This window comes from Podarcis bocagei (assembly GCF_964188305.1).
Source record: "Podarcis bocagei genome assembly, chromosome: 10".
Classification (NCBI taxonomy): Eukaryota; Metazoa; Chordata; class Lepidosauria; order Squamata; family Lacertidae; genus Podarcis; species Podarcis bocagei.
In genome coordinates this window covers 36,611,474-36,626,304 of record NC_138135.1, presented here as the reverse complement: position 1 = coordinate 36,626,304, position 14,831 = coordinate 36,611,474, and the positions used below count along the sequence as shown (strand labels likewise).

Genomic DNA, 14,831 nt, shown 5'->3' with positions numbered 1-14,831 from the left:
TTCAATGGTGCAAGTAGCTACAGAAATGTTTGAATCAGATTTGGGCATATTCACACCTTCACCAAAGTGTGTTCACTGAGCACATGGTGGAACAGTGGTACTGCACAGCAGTTGTAGTACGTATGCTATGAAGGGCAATTTTTTTGTATACATGTGCATTGATATAACACACAGGGGCGAATGAAGGCTAACCGACACCTGGGGCAGGGGAAAGCGCCGGCTGCGCATGCGTTGCGCCGCTACGTACGACACATGCATGGCATCGCTACATAGGGCGCATGTTCAGAGTTGCTACGTGCAGCGCATGCGTGTGACACCGTGCATGTGCTGTACGTAGCGGTTTGCCGCTGGCACCGCCCGAGCGCCGTACAGACGATGGCCAGATCCTCTGCTCGCGGCTGCACCGTGAATGGAGGATCCTTCACATGCGGCTGTGGTGGCATGATGGCTGCTTGCACCGCCACACCTGGGGCGGTGGGGCAAGCACCCTAAGGGGTGCCTTCTTGTCACCCCCTCAGACATGGCACCCGGGGCGCACCCCCCCCCCCGCGATGCCACTGATAACACACACACACAATCCTCCCACTTAAGAAAAAAGGGGTTGCATGCTAGTGGTGAGTGGACACAGAAACTCGTGGCCCCACTGCACATTTGCATATTTACTCTACATTCTGCCTAGAATGTGGGAACTTCTGTTGCTTTCATATTAGTCAGTTATAAACTCACTCATAATTTTATGGTTTCCACCAGTCTTTTTAAGCTGGTCTCCCTTTTGGATCACCTCTAAGATCAATGTTGTGAAGTATTCAAGCTCTCAAAAGCCTGCCGCTTTTTAGTTTGGGTTATAATTATTATTATTATACACTTTTATCCCAGCCTTCCTCCAAGGAGGTCAAGGCATGATCTTCCTCTTTTATCCTCACGATTGCCTTTTGAGGCAAGATAAACGGAGGAACATTGGCTGAACCAGAGGCAGTAGAAGAGCAAATTTCAGGGTGGGTGTGCGCAGGAGGGGCAAAGTATATGAATTATCTCCCACATGATAAGATCTCTTAAAGAAAAATTATAGTACATGCTAATGACTGGAGTACAGCAATGTGGGGGCAAGTGGGGTGTGAACTCCTTGTTTGGGGGATATTTATTCCTGCATCCCCCCCCCCACTTCCCATGGACTGGGCCAAGGACACTGAGGAAGCATTGTGGCTGAGTAGGGATTTGAACTCAGATTTGAATTCCCTACCTCATAGTGAATGCTCCAACCCAGAGATATCCACCATAGTGCTGTCCATGTGTTGTTGGACTACAATTCCCATCATCCCTGGCTATTGGTGATGTTGGCTTATAATGATGAGAGCTGAAGTCCAACAGCATCTGGAGGGCACCCTGTTGGCTACCTCTGTTCTATACCACACAGCTTCAAGGTGGACTAATGTCACAGTCACCAATATAGTAAAGGTAAAGGGACCCCTGACCATTAGGTCCAGTCATGACTGACTCTGGGGTTGTGGCGCTCATCTCGCTTTATTGGCCGAGGGAGCTGGCATTTGTCCGCAGACAAACATGTGGCCAGCATGACTAAGCCGCTTCTGGCAAACCAGAGCAGTACATGGAAACGCCGTTTACCTTCCCGCTAGAGCGGTACCTATTTATCTACTTGCACTTTGTGCTTTCGAACTGCTAGCTGCGACCGAACAACGGGAGCTCACCCCGTTGTGGGGATTCGAACCGCCTTCCTTCTGATCGGCAAGTCCTAGGCTCTGTGGTTTAACCTACAGCGCCACCCATGTCCCTCACCAATATAGAGGAAAGCCCAATTAAACCACATCCTGCTTATACATTGACTCAGTCCATGCAGGACCTCACAAAACACTAAATTACATTATAGAGATCTGCTTAACTATGAAGCTGAACCAGCAACCCCTTCCAATGAATGCTTCTCCCTCAGGTTACTGTCAAGAACTTCAGATCAAGCATGCACAATCTTTTCTAGGCTGGGGCCAGCAAACTGAAAAAGGACTGGAGAGGCCAATGGCAGGGCTAGGAATGGGGAGAAATGGGATTTAGCTTGCATTTAAAGGTGAACCTACTTAACTCACACTTTCCAAAACACAGCCATTCTTCATAATTCACTTTTCTGAATTTTGCAGTGCAGTTCTCCAGTCATGTGTGCAAAGATGCATGTACTAGGGTAAAATATGCATAAAAATGTGTATATTGGTGGAAATTGCTTTGCAAAATGTGTTCATAGGAGAAATTTGCACTAAAAGGCCGATGCATTTTCATGAGGGCTAAGACATTCTCAAACTGATGTGGAAATAGAATCATAGAATCACAGAATCGTAGAGTTGGAAGGGACCCTGAGTGTCATCTAGTCCAACCCCCTGCAGTGCAGGACTATGCAGCTGGCACATAGGGGGATGGCACCCACGACATTGGCATTATCAGCCCCACACTGTAACCAGCTGAGCTAAGTGGATGGCCTCGAATGTGGAGAACTGAACTTAAGATTGGAAAAGTGAGAAACTGATTGTGACCGATTAGCCCATACCTAGGCAGGCCAGTAGGCAAGAAGGCTTGTAAGGAATTTTGGGATCCAGAAAATAGAGCAGGAAAGATAAGACTGGGCTGTCAAGGTCTATGCAAAATTGAAAGGAAGAATGTGTTATGGAGCAACTGGTTTTACATAGGTTGGGGCTGGAGTAGCCAACATGGTGAATCTGGATGTTGCTAGACTACAACTCTAATCAACCACAGCCAGCATAGCCAATGGTCAGGGATGATGTTGGTTGTAGTTCAAAACATCTGGAGGCACCATGTTGACTACCAGTATGTCCGGGTTGAAGATACCAGCAGTTAAAAGTGTTGCAGACTGTGGGTGGATCCAACTAATATATCCTGTTAGCACAAGGATTTCTGCCTGAGCAATGGAATTTCCCCCCTGTGCATGACACATGCCCTGCCCAAATCTGCTCCAGAGGATCGGAGGAGTTTCTTGAACAGATGTCGGGGGCTATGCAGGGAGGTCCTATGGCACAAGTGGAGATCCTTGCACTGATGGGACCATAACTGAGTGTTGCATTGGGTAAAACTCTGTGACTTGGAGTAGCATAACTGCAGTTTCCCTATTGTAGTATTGACATGTGCTATATAACCTATAACTCCTTCATCTAGCCGGTGCAGCTATTTGCTTCTCTCTTCACAAATTCACACCTTTAATACCTGTTAGCACCTCATCTTGCATTTAGTGTGAACTATAACAAGGACAAAGAGGCCCAAAGGAAAACAAGAGATTCCCCAATGAGCCAGAGAAGGCTGCTAGATTTGCCTGACAAGACCAAGTCTGCACTGCTGCAAAAGCCCCCACAACGATGTGATGGTGATCTTGTTCCTGAGTATTGCTGGCTCTTCCTTTTTCAGCCCCTGGGCACTTGGACCAAAGTTCACCAGACAACCTTGGTAAGACCAACATCAGGATCCTCCTGACCCACTCTTAAGTGCCTTGCCCACCTCTGAACTGAGGCTGATGCTTTTGGCTAGTGAAATCTTCTGTTCCATTGCACATGGAGCAAATAGAGCAGCCTCCAAAGAGGGAAGAGTCAGATGCCTGTGCGGGGAGAGAGAAGAAGGTGGCGTGCGAGAAAAACACCAAGCGTCAAGGAGAAAAAGAGAGGAGGTGGACTTTGCATCCCCATGATAAGTAGAGATGGATGGCATGTACAAGAGACAGGGATAAACAATACAGAAGGTGGAGGGAAGAGAAGGAGTTGGGAGATACAGAAAGCATGAATCAGTTTCCTGATTAGGAAGGAGAGCTGTATGCATTAGAATTTGCCACACAAAATGTCCGCCCTAGGCCTTTCGCGATAATAGACTGTAGAGGTAGCCAATATGGTGCCCTTCAGGTGTGGTTGGACTACAGCTCCCATGATCCCCAGCCAGTATGACGGGTGGTCAAGAATGTTGCGAATTGTAGTCCCAACAACATCTGGAGGGTACCACATTGGCTACCTGCAATCTACTGTAAGAAATGAATCAGAACAATCTCAATACCCAGAAAGTCTGAATGTCTCACTTGTAAGAAACCCCTTTTTGCTTCTCTCTCCACCAGAGTCTTCCAAGGAGAAACAGAGCCATAGCTAGGTGATCTTGCACCCCTGGCAGAACCGTCCAGATTGTGCCCCCTACCCATGGAAAAATTAGTTCTTCTTTCTGCCTCTCCTCCAACCCCCCCATTCAATTCAACCTTTAATTAAAACCTTTTCTTATGAGGCAATAATTGATATTTTATTTATAGAGACATATTTATGGACATATTTTTAGCCAATTTTGTGCCCCCCTCTCGTCTGCACCCCTGGCGGGGGCCCACCTCATCACCCCCTAGCTACGGCCCTGAGGAGAAGGAGACCTGTACCACAGAACTGGTTGCCAGTAAGTTGTGGGTGTCCAATGTTAAATATTCTGGATTACCTACAAGTAATATAGTACATGTTTGGTAGAGACAAACTCTCTCTGAGTGCCTACTACTCGTAGTAGGCACTAGTACATGCTATTCTGAGAAGGCTCTTCTGTAGTAGCCTTTGAGACTGCCAGCCCAACCTTGGGCGTTTCGTTGCCTCAGTGCCTTTGGCTCTCAACAGATAGAGCTATACTGTGAAAAGTTATGGCCCTGCAACCAAAGCCACAAATATTTGGAAATATCCAAACGAGACGAGCACGTTCTAGGAGACCTAACTTTGCTTCCATCTCATCCCAAATCAATCGCAAGCATTAGTTCCCCAAACCATGCAGAGGCCACCCATGGACTCACTCATACACATGAACTCAGTGCACCCATGTGGCATGTTTATCAACGCCAAAGGAACGGGCAGAGCCCCAAAGCTGGTGCCAGTCTTAAGTGATTATGTAAATATATTTCCAGCCCGCTACTGACCACAGGAGTTTGGATTCCTTCCTTTAAATGTGGCAACGTTAAAACACACAGCAGCCTTTTATATTTGTTAAATATGTGCAATGTCAAGCATTTAGGCCTTCAGTCTACGGTGGATCCCTTTCAAAGAACTGGAAAGATGGAAGTGACGCGGACCGAGGTAGACCATCCAGGCATGCGTGCTATAAGGTGGCAGGGCTGTGTACATACATAGCCTTTGAGACACACAGGGGCCTGTCTTTGCAGTGAGCTTTGTACATAGCAGTTTGCAATCATGCAGATCTTTGGTGATAGCATCATCTAATATTCAGGTTGCCTGTACACATGGGTGGGCATGCTTCAGACTAGTGTACAATGATGTTCTCTAATCCCCTCCCCTCAATTAGTGTTTCCACAGAGCTTTTTAAAGAATATACTCTCACACACGATATATGCTTAGACTGAAAATTGAGAGGGTGTAAGAAACATGTTGGTTCATTCTCTCCTGTCTTCTCCCCAGCCTTTTTAGTTGTAATTACCTAATTGTTTTCTAAATTTCTGGTGAATAACCTTTCGGGGGTCATTTACACTGTGACGATTGTCCCATCACCTCAGTGCGTAGCCCACAAGTCCTCCTAGATGTTTTATCGTGTTTTTAATTGTCTGTTGGGAGCCACCCAGAGTGGATGGGGAAACACAGGCAGATGGGTGGGGTATAAATAATATATTATTATTATATGCACACACATACATATACTTGGAATCTTTCGAAAGAGAGGAATTGGAAAATGATATGTTGATATGCTGATGTATGGAATATATATATATATATATATATATATATCAGTATACAGAGGCAGCTAAGATACTGTACTGCTTCCTATTTTTCATGTTTCATTCACAGACAAGTTAAACGTGGTGAAGGGGAAATGACACGGCTCTGCAATGCCAGTAGGTCTGCCCCATCAGGATGTTGAGAAAGTGCTCTCTGTGTACTCCTGTAGGCGACAAGCCCTTGAGATGTAGACTGTACAAGCTTTCCAGCAGAATAGTGTGGGAGAGGGATGACCCGGGGATGATGTACCCCTCAAAAGCTGCTTGCACCCAGCACTGGATGCACAATATTGCCTAGTGCATGGGTAGGCAAACTAAGGCCCGGGGGCTGGATCTGGCCCAATTGCCTTCTGAATCAGGCCCATGGATGGTCCAGGAATCAGCGTGTTTTTATGAGAGTAGAATGTGTCCTTTTATTTAAAATGCATCTCTGGGTTATTTGTGGGGCATAGGAATTTGTTCTCCCCCCCCTTCAAAATATAGTCCGGCCCCCACAAGGTCTGAGGGACAGTGGACCGGCCCCCTACTGATGTTTGCTGACCCCTGGCCTAGTGTGTACATGCCTCAAAATGCACTGTGATGCAGATTAAATTATGGGCTTCAGGTGACACAAATGCTGGCATTACACACAAAGACTTCGAAAGGTTCCACATTTTGGAGGGCAGCATACTACCCTCCAGTTATCATCATCACCCAGCATAACTTTGAACCTGTGTTTCATCTTCTATTTAGGGAGGCTTGGGGAGTTTCCATTTTTTTTGTCAAAATAAAAAAATTCCTTCCAGTAGCACCTTAAAGACCAACTAAGTTAGTTCTTGGTATGAGCTTTCGTGTGCATGCACACTTCTTCAGATACACTGGAAGAAGTGTGCATGCACACGAAAGCTCATACCAAGAACTAACTTAGTTGGTCTTTAAGGTGCTACTGGAAGGAATTTTTTTATTTTGACTATGGCAGACCAACACGGCTACCTATCTACTACATTTTTTTTGTGACTTCAAAAGAGAACTGCCCAGATTCGCTCCTTCCGTGCACCTCCCTGCCCCACACCTCTTCGCCAGCTTTTACCCTCCAGAATGCTCTGGCACGGTGGCCTCACTCTGGGGGTCAAATACATTGCAGAACATGAAGCACTCAGATAAGGAAAGTCTGTGGTGCTATATACTGTAAATAATGAAAAAGTATTAATAATGATGATGAATAAATTAATAATAAAAAGGTGATGGATCCAAGAGAGTGTGCCCTTTTCATTTTTCCGAATGGGAATAATTTGATGATTCCGCAGCTCCGCTTTTCTTTATTGGGGTGTGTGTGTGAGAGAGAGAGTTGCCATCTTGGTTAGAGAGGCCTCCAAAGCAATCCATCCATCTTCGCTTACGAGTACGAGTACACTTTAGTTGCTGGGTAGCATTAAGTGATTAACTAAGCAAACTTCTCCAAAGTAGCCAAAGATTACTGGGGCCAACAAACGCTCTGCTTTCATGTCATGGTGTTGGAATTGCAAGCCAACACTAATAATAGCATTTTTCCAAGTAAATGGAGAACACGTCGATTTGTTTAAACCCTCATGTTCTCCTTGGCTACTTGTCTGAAAATCCAAAGTACAAAGAGAATTGTTGTTTGAATGCAAATAGTTTTTTTTGGGGGGGGGATAAATCTGGTCCTAAGTGATGGCGTAAAGTCTAAAAAATGGAAAGATCAGAACTATTTCAAAATAAAGATAAGTAATTGTTATCAACTTATCATAGAAAAGAGGCAACCAATTTCTTCATTTGGGGGGGGGGGAATTCTGTTCCCTAGGCACTGATCCAGTTTACTGGCTCTCTCATGAATCATAATAAAATTGGAACCAGCTCCCTATTTGTGGTATGAACCTTATAGTTAGGGTACTGCACATGCACTCAGTCAGAGCTGGGACATCACACGCTGTCAGAGGCTCCCGACTTCTCTGAGCCATAATGTGTTTCCAGGGTTTTAATCTGGGTTTCCTTTTGATGAGAGAACACAGGAGATATACACTGTGTTTCTAATAGCTTATTTTACTTACAAATATATAAGTAGAGTGGAGATGGGCAGGGGAAGCCACAACTCTCACATTCCCTCATCTCGTTCGGGTCACTTCCAAATTACAAACTGCTTTTTCATCACAAAGAGACACTTGGCTCCCCGATGACAAGAGGAGCGATGTCGCCTTCCCTAAGCTCTGGTGGCTGTCTCATTCCAACTCCTTGAAAGTTCTCAAGAGACCACTTCCTGGCGCACCAATGAACCATCCCTGGGCTGCTAATCTGCCTGAAAAAGGAATGTGCAACTATACAAAATCCACCTGCAGCAGCAAAGGGTTTAAATATTTCTCCTTCTCATGCAACTTGAAAACAGTTTTCTTCCCCAGATGAGTGAAAGTGAGCTACTTTTTAAAACTACATCCTAACTAGATTTATCAAAGGTCAGATAATATTGCTTTGGTGGACAGCTGTAGCTTGCAGGCTGCCAGTTGGCTGGTCCAGTCCTAGAATATTGCATCAGATGGTGGATGATTTCTGCTTTCCAAACAAGGGAGGCTGCAAAAGAACAAAGGCATGGGCATGCTGACTTGTGGGAAAATCAAGATTGAAAAGCTAGTGCAGAGCCTTCATTATTTATTTGTTTGATTGTTTATTTTACTGGCATCTACACCTTGCCTGTTAGCCAAAAAGGCTCTTAGAGCAGCTAAAAAAATAAAAATAAAATGGTTCTAAGACACTCCCTGTCCTCTTGCTCACAATCTAAATGTCACACCCGCACTTACATTTAAAACACTCTCATACCACCTTAACAGTGCTAAAGAATTCTGGGAACTGATGGCTTGCCTGTCTGAAGATACTTTGGATCTTCCGGTGCCTTTCCTCAACGCAGCTGGAATAGCTTTCCCCGTCCAGCAGGATGTTTGTCATTCAGCTATTTTATATTCTTTGCTTTTCCTTAAAAGAAATTTGCGAGAGTCTCGAAAGTCCTCTGGAAACGCCACAAGCCTTTGGCCTCAGGCAGATGTGCAAATGGCTGCCAGAACCAGATGTCGTTTGACCCAAATGGAAAGTTTGGAACTGGGACCAGGACATAAGAATGGCAGAGAGTCAGCGACTTCCTGGCCAGGGACCTGCTCCACTTAAGAGACTCACAGAATATAAGCTGTGGCTGAAAGACAAAAGCTCCTGATAAATTGCTGCTTCCTTCATGAGAAGATCGAGCCATAGAAAGGACCTTCTGCAAACAGGAGAAGATGGGGAATCTTCAGGTGCTGCTGTTTGTAACCCTGGTCTTGACAGCCCTCTTCTGTTGTGATGGAGGTAAGGGAATATATATGAGACCCCCTAGCCATGATTTTTTCATCAACATTCAAAACTGACGGAGTCCTGGGGAGAGGAGGACAACCTATTTCAGTCTTACATTTTAGGAACAGAATCACTTTCCTCAAAGCCACTTTAAACCTGGCAGTGTGGTTGCCATCAGGAACATGTCTGCATGGAAGTCCCACTTTTATAAAACTGAGGTTCAGGCCAGTTTATTAGCCACAGCATTGAAGCAGGCAGAAAGGGGCTCACATAGCTTGGTGTTTTTGTGTGTGGCCACCACAGTGCTAGAATAATGGGTGAAGTGGACTTCCAATTAAGATTGTCAAATTTACATTGTATCTTTATATTGGTTTGATACCAGTTTCACTGTTATGGCTTCCTCACCCCTCATGAACCCTGGAAAATGTAGTTTAGTGAGGGGACTGGGAATTACCTTGCCACTTTGTATATAACTCACAAATTGCTCAAATACATATATGACAACCCATAAACACTGACATGTGTGTAAGTCCTCCCCTTTGAATAATTCCTGGATAATACAGAAGCAAGCCTGAGTTAAGGGTTATTTTCCTCAGTTTACATTTGACTGATGGGGGAAATGGGGGTGGAAAGGAAGGGAGGAGGAAGACCACAAGACTGCCAGGTGTCTTACACCATCTGGTCTATATTTTTCAGATATGAACAGGCCCTTGGATGAAGGTAAGAAACTGACGAGAGCGAATAACTCTCAAGGGCACCTCTGTCCTTTTTTGTACACATTACTTGGTTGGAGGACTGCATTACAAAATTCAGAGAAGTGTGAAATTTGAAGGGCAGCTGAATTTGGAGGGCAGAGGGATGTGTGAATGTGTGTAGAAATGAGCCTAGGGTGCAAAGTAAAATTAGCATTTATTGTTCCACCCACTTTTGCCTCTGGCTCTGCCCATCACTGGGATGTGGCCTCTGGAAGATTGCCCAGAAGAGAATGTGGCCCCTGGACTGGAAAAGGTTCCCCACTCCTAGCTCAGGATCTTGGCTTGTCCTTTCCATCCTTCTAGGTTTGCTAAAAGTTCATTAGGGAAAAGCCTCTTCTGGCTCTCTTGAAGTCCCTGCTGGCCTCACACATGGAGGCAGAGTATGATGAATAATATTGCTTTGAGGCTCACATTCCCCAGAGAGGCAAATAAAATGGAGGGCATTTACAAGGAAGCCTGTGTTTTCTGGCACCGCTTAAAGTGATTTTATTTTATTTATTTTTTTATTTTAAAAATTAGGTGCCATAAGATACCTGGCATGAACTCAATTTCCTGATTATTCCCCCAGTGAATAAGCCCCCTGTTAGCAAGGCAGCTGGATACTTCCTTGCCTGTTAGTCTGGCTAAAAGACTGAGAAATAAACCTCGAGAAAGGTTGCCATGTTAGTCTGCTGCAGCAAAAACAGCAGAAATGTTTTTTGGTCACATCCAGACCATGCATTTAAAGCACATGTCTCCCCACAAAGTTTCCTGGGAATTGTAGTTTTCTCCTCACGGAGCTACAATTCCCAGCATTCTCAACAAAGTACAATTCCCAGGATTCTTTTCATGTGCTTTAAACGTATGGTGTGTGGATGCGACTGACTGTGACATAAGTTCTCCTGGCTTAGAAGCCGCTTTGTCAGATACCACCTGATGAACGTCCACAAGCACTTCAGCTGCACCAGGCCTGCTAGTCTTTTGAGCCCTGAAGTTGAAGTTGCTGCAAGATTCTTTGCTGTTTTAGGAAAGAAACCACAGACAACTCAAAGCACCATTGAATTAAACGGAAAAAATTGGCCAATGGCTTTGAGAAATTTGCAAATTCCAAATGATATCCTGCTAATCTATAATAGCAAGATCACAAAAACTGCAGAAGGGCACTACTGGTTCATGATGAGTACTCATAGGCAACTAACAGCATCGTTTCCAGAACTGATGGGAAATCTTCCATTCATAAGCCACTACCTGAGACGTGTGAGAGGTATTGTGGCACAAATGATGAGCTGGATGGGCAGCCAAAGGCTGCTCTGGGGCCGGCCCTGCCATTTGGGAGAATGAGGTGGCCACCACAGGCAGCTGGTTTTGGGTGTCATGGAAGGGCAGCAAATTGTTAGTTGTTTCCTTTATGATTGCTGCAATTATACTACCAGGGAGGGGTGGGTTTTTTTTTGGGGGGGGGTTGCCTCAGGTGCCAAAATAACTTGACTGATCTTGGGTGCAAAATGGCATGAGTTGAGGCAGGAAAGGCAGAATTTGCTGCTCTGCCTCAGGCAGCAGAATCTCTTGGGCTTGTCCTCGGCGATATTTGAAATGAAACCCCAGAGTTATCTAGAGCAGGTGTCTTCAACCTCTTTCAGACCCAGGACCCACTTTTATCCCATGCATGTGGGAACCCATTTCTTAATCTTTCACCATTAATTTGCATGGTGGTGGTCCTCCTGTTGTGACCCACCTTGGATCAGGCCATGACCCACCAGTTGAAGACCAGTGAGCATTCCTATAGAGGAGCAGGGAACCTCAGGTCCAGGGGCCTAATGTCTCTCCCCCCCCCCAAGTATCTCTACATGGCCTTCCCCAGCCCCACCTCTTTTTCCAAGGCCACATTCCTCACAGATCCTGTTTCTCACCCTCCTTGAGTGTTTCCGCCTGGCTAAAATGAGACTCCTTGAACTCAATACTCTCTGTATTCTCATTCTGCAACATTCTGCGTTCATGACAGGGGTTAAGATCGGTCGAGAAACCGCCAATGCCTTTGTGAGAAGGCAGAAGAGGTCTTCTCCATATTATGAAAGGTAAGAGTAAGAGTCTTCTGGGTTTAATATTGATGTTTACAATTACTAATTTGTGGTTGTAGCCAACCAGGTTACACTCAAGAGTAGACCAACTGAAATCAATAGACTTGACTAACTGAGGTTCATTTATTTCAGTGGGTTTTACTGTATGCCTCTGTTGGGTACAATACTTGGAAAATAGATGTGCATGGTTCATGGGGGGCGGGGACAAGATATGAGCCTATGCAACACCACAGGTTCACTAACAAGGGACTGCAGCAGATTCTTACAGAAAACATGTGGGCCCCTCTTTCTTCAAGAAGCCCCAGGAAAGGGGTGGTGGTGTGGGGAGAGTCCCAAGAGACTTGAAGCTCTGAGGGGTAAACTACAGTTTCTTTTTTGTGTGTCTATGGGAATGTGCTTTAAATGTATGGTTGGTGCATAGCCTAATTCACCAACTGTATACAGTGGTACCTCAGGTTACATATGCTTCAGGTTACAGACTCCTCTAACCCAAAAATAGTATCTCTGGTTAAGAACTTTGCTTCAGGATGAGAACAGAAATTGTGCTCCGGCGGCACAGTGGCAGCGGGAGGCCCCATTAGCTAAAGTGGTGCTTCAGGTTAAGAACAGTTTCAGGTTAAGTACGGACTTCCAGAACAAATTAAGTACTTAACCTGAGGTACCACTGTACATTGTGGAGACAGTTAAATGGAGTGCCCAGTAATGAACTGGGTTCTCGGAAAACTGGCTTCATGCTATGCAGCCTGAACCAAAGAATTTGCACGAGGGAACGCCTCATGTGTGTGGCTTCTTCCTCCCTCTGTTCTCCAGGTACTATGAAAGGTTCAAAACCCCAATGGAGATGAAGCAAGAGCAGTGTGAAAGCCACCCCCTCTGCGACTACTACTCGGAAGTAGTGGGATTCCAGACAGCCTACCGCTATTTCTTTGGAAACTGAAGAAGAGGGGGCATCTCCTGTTCTCACCTGGCTGGGACAGAGGCTGAGATTAAAAGCAATTGGGAGGGGGGAGGGGTGGGCAGAAGGAGCACAGGGCAATCGGACTGGTTTCCCTTCGCTAGCAAAACCTAATAACAATCTTTCCACTTTCCAGACAGGAAATCACAAGCAGTTAGAGGCTTCTCTTTGCAAGGAGCATGTCTAGGAATAATCAAATGCCAACACTTGTTGGAAAGTAACCAGCATTCCATGCTAAGGGGGTGGGGGCAAGCAAGGATAAATTGGTTAGTAAGCACAAAAGTCTACCAAGCTGACAATCATTTCTGGGGCTGGCTTTCCTTGTGAACACCTTGAAGCATCTTCAGCATGGTGCCCTGTCAAAATTTATCACTGTACAAAGTACAAAGATTCACAAAATGTTTAGGGGTATGCGTACCCCTGCCCCCCCCCAAAGCACTGCATGTGTTTGATTAGGACTTGGAACCACTGGTTAAATGTCCATCCCTGGTACTTTTTATCCTTGAGAAGACTGATGTAAAACTAAATTTTTCGGTTACCTGATTCATTGTTGCTGTTCTGCTGCCATCATATGGTGATTTTGGTTAATGAATAAGGTAGCAGCCCAAAATGAAGATAAAATTTTAGAGTTGGAGCGGTCTCCTGCAATTTCTAATTCAAGCTGTTTTGGAGAGCTTGGCAGGAAATTTAGGAGCACGTTTCCCAAGACGTTATATTTTAGTTTTCCTTTGCACAACATGACTGCCACTTGCTAGCGTTCAATGTAGAATTTCTGAAACAAGTAGATTAATTGCCTTAATGTTCATTACATTCCAATCAATGTATGTTAGATAGTGATGATATCTATCGAGGCATCTCTTTTATCTGAAAGTTGCAGTTCGTTACTCACCTATGCTGAGCAGCAATTTCTAATACTCAAGTTGCTTTTCAAGGCACCAGTGAAATCATCGCTTAATTAAAAGGCAATTATGAGTATGGATGAATAATGAATCAGTCTATTTCTGGTCCATGTCACATTCATATGTGTTCACTCGTCATCAGTCAATTCTGTTCTGCTTTCACATTAATCTGCATTTTTTTAAAAAAATTGCACCAAAAGGATTGTATGCAAATACATATTTAAATGTGTATTTCTAAGCATGTTCCCTCTCAAAATATGAATTTTAATAAATTTTTGAAGCACAAGCTATGTCACGTCATTTGGAGGAATGCAAAATCCAATGGCTAAAGTACCTTCTCGTTCACATATCAGTACAGGAGGTGCACAGTAGATCAGTTCCTATCAGAATTTGTGGACATCATTTTTCTCAAGTATTCCTATATGCAACTGCCCTGGTAAGAGTACTAGTGTCCCCTTGCTTTCTTGGAGTACTGGATAATCTTCATTCCATACTTCACACTGCCCAGCAGAAATTTATCCTAAAGCATGTTAGCGCAGTGTTTTTGATGCCTTTCATTCCTTAGGATCACTTCAAAGAATGGAACTAGTATAGATTGCTGGTTTAGATTATATCTAGGAACCCAGGAAACTCACTTATGCCATATAGAAGGATAAGCCTTACTGAAGAAGAACCAGCATGGCTTCCACAAGGGTAAGTCCTGTCTAACTAATTAGAGAATCACAGAAGGGAGTTGGAAGGGTTCACAAGGGTGATCTGTTTTGGGGCTGAATAAACTCCACTAGAGATGTGATCTTCTCAAGATGTTCCAGGAGGCCTGACACAATGTCCTGACGTCATGGCTGAGATGTCACAAAGAACGAGGGACGGAGCCGAACGCCCTCTGAATATTGAGGGGCCCCACCCCCTAAAACACATTGCCCCCCGAAAGTGCCTCACCCCCAGGAGCTGGCACCTTTGTCCCCCACTTATGTGCACCCCTACATTTCTTTCTGACTGACACTGATGTTACAGTGGTACCTCGGTTTAAGAACAGTCCTGTTTCAAAATGATTCGGTTTGTGAACTCTGCAAAACCAGAAGTAGTGTCCTGGTTGTGAACTTTACATCAGTC

At 44.8% G+C, this 14,831-nt stretch overlaps 1 protein-coding gene across 1 annotated transcript; it reads left to right on the top strand.

Moving 5' to 3' along the window:
• The first annotated feature begins 8,679 nt into the window (after positions 1-8,679).
• Positions 8,680-14,004, top strand: LOC308595387 (osteocalcin-like). Its single transcript, XM_081209441.1, has 4 exons — positions 8,680-9,067; positions 9,749-9,772; positions 11,789-11,861; positions 12,675-14,004. Exons 1-4 carry the CDS (start codon positions 9,001-9,003, stop codon positions 12,799-12,801), a joined length of 291 nt encoding a protein of 96 aa, XP_081065567.1. The 5' UTR covers positions 8,680-9,000; the 3' UTR covers positions 12,802-14,004.
• The last annotated feature ends 827 nt before the right edge of the window (positions 14,005-14,831 follow it).